Genomic DNA, 5000 nt, shown 5'->3' with positions numbered 1-5000 from the left:
CATACAATGACCTGTAAGGTCCCTCAGTCGAGCAGTGAATTTAAAACACAGATTCAACCACAAAGACCAGGGAGGTTTTCCAATGCCTTGCAAAGAAAGGCACCTATTGGTAAATGGGTACAAATAAAAAAGCAGACATTGAATAATCCTTTGAGTCACTGCAAAGATACAGACATCCTTCCTAACTCAGTTGCTGGAGAGGAAGGAAACCGCTCAGGGATTTCACCATGACGCTAATGGTGAGTTTAAAAAAGTTACAGAGTTTAATGGCTGTGATAGAAGAAAACTGAGGATGGATCAACAACATTGTAGTTATTCCACAATACTAACCTAAATGACAGAGTGAAAAGAAGGAAGCCTGTACAGAATACAAATATTACAAAACATGCATCCTGTTTGTGGCAAAGAAATTAACTTCATGTCCTGAATACAAAGTGTTATGTTTGGGGCCATCCCCACCATTGCTGAGTACCACTCTTCATATTTTCATCTCTGTTTGCAATAGGCCTAAGGATTGGCAAAGAAATTAACTTTATGTCCTGAATAGAAAGCGTTATGTTTGGGGCAAATCCCGCACATTACGGAGTACATTACATTTACATTTTAGTCATTTAGCAGACGCTCTTATCCAGAGCGACTTTCAGTTAGTGAATACATTTGATTTTTTTTTTATACTGGCCCCCCGTGGGAATCGAAACCACAACCCTGGCGTTGCAAACGCCATGCTCTATCAACTGAACTACATCCCTGCCGGCCATTCCCTCCCCTACCCTGGACGACGCTGGGCCAATTGTGCGCCGCCCATGAGTCTCCCGGTCGCGGCCGGCTGCGACAGAGCCTGGAGTACCACTCTTCACATTTTCAAGCATGCTTGTCATCGACAAGGACGAGGGGAGTTTTTTAGGATAAAAAGAAACGGACTAGAGCTAAGCACAGGCAAAATCCTAGAGGATATCCTGGTTCAGTCTGCTTTCCAACAGACACTGGGAGACAAATTCACCTTTCACCAGGACAATTACCTAAAGCACAGGACCAAATATACACTGGAGTTGCTTACCAAGACAACATTGAATGTTCCTGAGTGGCCTAGTTACAGTTTTGAATTAAAAATCGGCTTGAAAATCTATGGCAAGACTTGAAAATGGCTGTCTAGCAATGATCAACAACCAACTTGACAGAGCTTGAATAATTTTTTTAAGAATAATGTGCAAATATTGTCACAATCCAGGTGTGCAAAGCTCTTAGGGACTCACCCAGAAAGACTCACAGCTGTAATTTTCAATAAATCTGCACAAATTTCTAAAAACATGTTTTCACTTTGTGATTATTGGGGTATTGTGTGTAGATGGGTGAGAGAGAAAAAAATCAATTTAATCCATTTTGAGTTCAGACTGTAACACAACAAAGTGTGGAATAAGATCAGTTAAACACACAGCCCATAACTTAGATCACACCTGAGATGAACACTGGTAAAGAAAGCTATTATAGAGACAGGGAAACTCTGTGTGTGTGTGTGTGTGTGTGTGTGTGTGTGTGTGTGTGTGTGTGTGTGTGTGTGTGTGTGTGTGTGTGTGTGTGTGTGTGTGGTGTGCCGCAACTTGCACCAGATCAAGCTGAAACACTGGGAGCAAGGTGAAAACCTAATGCGCTCTAAAGCATTATATTTGAATACATTAATATGTAAATTACTCTGTGCTACTGCTATGGGATTACACCAGTGTCACACCACCGAGATATATGACTTAATGTGTTTCTGAATGTATCTGAATAAAGACACTTACTGTTTTCTATTCTTGGGTCATATGAGTCAACAAACTGGCCTTCCACAAACTGAATTGTTAGCGAGGACTTTCCTGTAGAAAAAAAACAAACATGTAGGATGTAATTTATCAGCTGAGGGGAAAAAACCCCTCTCTCTCTTCTCTCTGTTTCTCTCTCTCTCTCTCTCTCTCTCTCTCTCTCTTCAATTTAAGGGCTTTATTGGCATGGGAAACGTATGTTAACATTGCCAAAGCAAGTCAAGTAGATAATAAACAAAAGTGAATTAAACAATAAAAAAATGAACAGTAAACATTACACTCAGAAGTTCCAAAAGAATAAAGACATTTCAAATGTCATATTATGTATATATACAGTGTTGTAACAATGTGCAAATAGTTAAAGTACAATTGGGAAAATAAATAATCATAAATATGGGTTGTATTTACAATGGTGTTTGTTCTTCACTGGTCTCTCTCTCTCTCTCTCTCTCTCTCTCTCTCTCTCTCTCTCTCTCTCTCTCTCTCTCTCTCTCTCTCTCTCTCTCTCTCTCTCCTCTCCCTCTCTCTCTCTCTCTCTCTCTCTGTCTCTGTCTCACACACACACACACATAAATGTGGTGAGTAGGCTACTATTCTGTGTCCAGTACAGCAACCCACAGGCAGAGCTATGTAATTAATAACAGGCAATCGTGTGACCTCTCATCATCAGAATCTACAGTAGAATAGCCTGTACAGTAGCTGGGCTGGCCACTTGTACAGTAGCCTCTATGCCAGTTGAACACGCGTTAGCACATTTTAGAAGACAGGGCGCTCTCTCTCTCTTGAATTGAACAATATTACTGAAGACAAACACGTTTATTCTCCCATAGTGTTCTTTAAATAGTCAATAGCAAGTTGGACTTTTAGTCCAGTTTCACCTTTGTGGCGCGCGCTCATTTGTTCCAGCGAGGTGTCTCGTGACATCTTCTACTCCCTATAATTTAACTGCATTATAAGGAGAGCCTATTCATAAGGAGAGCCTATTCATGAGGAGAGCCTATTCATGAGGAGAGCCTATTCATGAGGAGAGCCTATTCATGAGGAGAGCCTATTCATGAGGAGAGCCTATTCATGAGGAGAGCCTATTCATGAGGAGAGCCTATTCATAAGGAGAGCCTATTCATGAGGAGAGCCTATTCCAATACACGCGAGGCCTCTACCTAAAGCGCGTGTTTAAGGGCGCCTTAAACATGCGTCTTGTGTGGTTCTTTATGGTATTAGGGATTTATTATTCTCCTAAACTAATGGGATGACTAACTTAGAAAGAATGCATTCTTGACTGGGCTAATGTAGGCTGTGACACCTGGCAAGGCTGTGATTGATGTGAAGAGAAGATAAGGATTGTGTCTTCAAATGCTAGACTATAATAGTTCATTGTGATTTATGAGTCTTCCTTTGACATGGGATTGATGTCTAAGGGAGCTGGCTCTTCTCACTATGATAGGTTGTTATGATAATCTTGTGCCTGCTTGGAGTGTGTAACAAATGGCGCCGAAGAGATGAGACCAACCCCCTGCATCAACGGATTGGCTGAGAAAGTTTAAACCACTCAAGTCTTTACTCTAATTGGCCAGCAGAGAAGCGGGAAACTTTCTCTGTCAGTGTATTTGGGTATTGTTTTCTGGAACAATGAGTTAGTTCTCTGGAGTGTCCTGCGAGACATATCAGAGAGCCCGTATATACGAAACATCATATTTACCATTGAAGGTTTTTGCATTAATTAAAATAACTAGTATACCTTAGAAGTCGTGTTGACCTCTTTTGTTCCTAATACCAGATTTGAATTGACGCGACTTTGACAATGGTCGACGGTAAAATGAGACTCACCTACGGATCTGTACCCGAGGATGGCGATTTTTCGTGATTTGGGCTGCGGCATATCTCGTGCTGGCTATCGCATCTAGTCCTCGAGGTGGATAAGAGCAACCTCCAACATCAACGGCAGAATATCACGAGCAGAGCGGTTCAACAACTGATCTGTTTTTCTTTTAAATCACTATTTATTCTCAAAGGATAAAACATATACATATATATACAGATTAGACATTTGAATTCCTGTAGATTTCAGAGACCTGGGGCGTGTATAATAACTGCGTCACTCCCCTTTGCGATCTCATTAATTAGTCTTGAATGCCTGATGCTGATTGGTTGTGTACGGAATAAAAGGCGGGCTTTATGTCTCACACTAAACAATGATTGGATCAGACAGCTGTCAGTCTAGCAGAGACGTTGTCCCTTGTCATCCATTGGCCTGTGTAAGTGTTGTAGCCCTGACAGTCGTCTTGGTGGGTCCGAGGTTGTGCCATTCATAATCAATCAATCAATCAATTTTATTTTATATAGCCCTTCTTACATCAGCTAATATCTCGAAGTGCTGTACAGAAACCCAGCCTAAAACCCCAAACAGCTAGTAATGCAGGTGTAGAAGCACGGTGGCTAGGAAAAACTCCCTAGAAAGGCAAAACCTAGGAAGAAACCTAGAGAGGAACCAGGCTATGAGGGGTGGCCAGTCCTCTTCTGGCTGTGCCGGGTGGAGATTATAACAGAACCATGCCAAGATGTTCAAAAATGTTCATAAGTGACAAGCATGGTCAAATAATAATCAGGAATAAATCTCAGTTGGCTTTTCATAGCCGATCATTAAGAGTTTAAAACAGCAGGTCTGGGACAGGTAGGGGTTCCATAACCGCAGGCAGAACAGTTTAAACTGGAATAGCAGCAAGGCCAGGCGGACTGGGGACAGCAAGGAGTCACCACGGCCGGTAGTCCCGACGTATGGTCTTAGGGCTCAGGTCTCTCAGTTGGCTTTTCATAGCCGATCATTAAGAGTTGAAAACAGCAGGTCTGGGACAGGTAGGGGTTTCGTAGCCGCAGGCAGAACAGTTGAAACTGGAATAGCAGCAAGGCCAGGCGGACTGGGGACAGCAAGGTGTCATCATGCCCGGTAGTCCTGACGTATGGTCCTAGGGCTCAGGTTCTCAGAGAGAAAGAGAGAACGAGAGAATTAGAGAGAGCATACTTAAATTCACACAGGACACTGGATAAGACAGGAGAAGTACTCCAGGTATAACCAACTAACCCCAGCCCCCCGACACATAAACTACTGCAGCATAAATACTGGAGGCTGAGACAGGAGCGGTCCGGAGACACTGTGGCCCCATCCGAAGAAACCCCGGACAGGGCCAAACAGGAAGGATAACC

General features: G+C 42.7%; 1 protein-coding gene across 1 annotated transcript in view; it reads right to left on the bottom strand.

Annotated features, from left to right (window-relative positions):
• Nucleotides 1-3888, bottom strand: part of LOC121563118 (GTP-binding protein Rheb-like) — a gene marked incomplete at its 3' end in the record, with an annotated part of 9876 nt that extends 5988 nt beyond the window's left edge. Inside the window, exons 1-2 of the mRNA XM_045220801.1 lie at nt 3627-3888; nt 1782-1853 (exon numbers count right to left, since the gene is read on the bottom strand). Coding sequence (XP_045076736.1) covers nt 1782-1853; nt 3627-3678 — 124 coding nt within the window. The remainder of the gene's footprint in view (nt 1-1781; nt 1854-3626) is intronic.
• Between the last annotated feature and the right edge of the window lie 1112 nt (nt 3889-5000).

The sequence above is a fragment of the Coregonus clupeaformis genome, unplaced genomic scaffold, assembly GCF_020615455.1.
Source record: "Coregonus clupeaformis isolate EN_2021a unplaced genomic scaffold, ASM2061545v1 scaf6424, whole genome shotgun sequence".
NCBI classification, from domain to species: Eukaryota; Metazoa; Chordata; class Actinopteri; order Salmoniformes; family Salmonidae; genus Coregonus; species Coregonus clupeaformis.
Note: the sequence above shows the minus strand (reverse complement) of the source record. Positions and strands in the feature narration are given on the sequence as shown.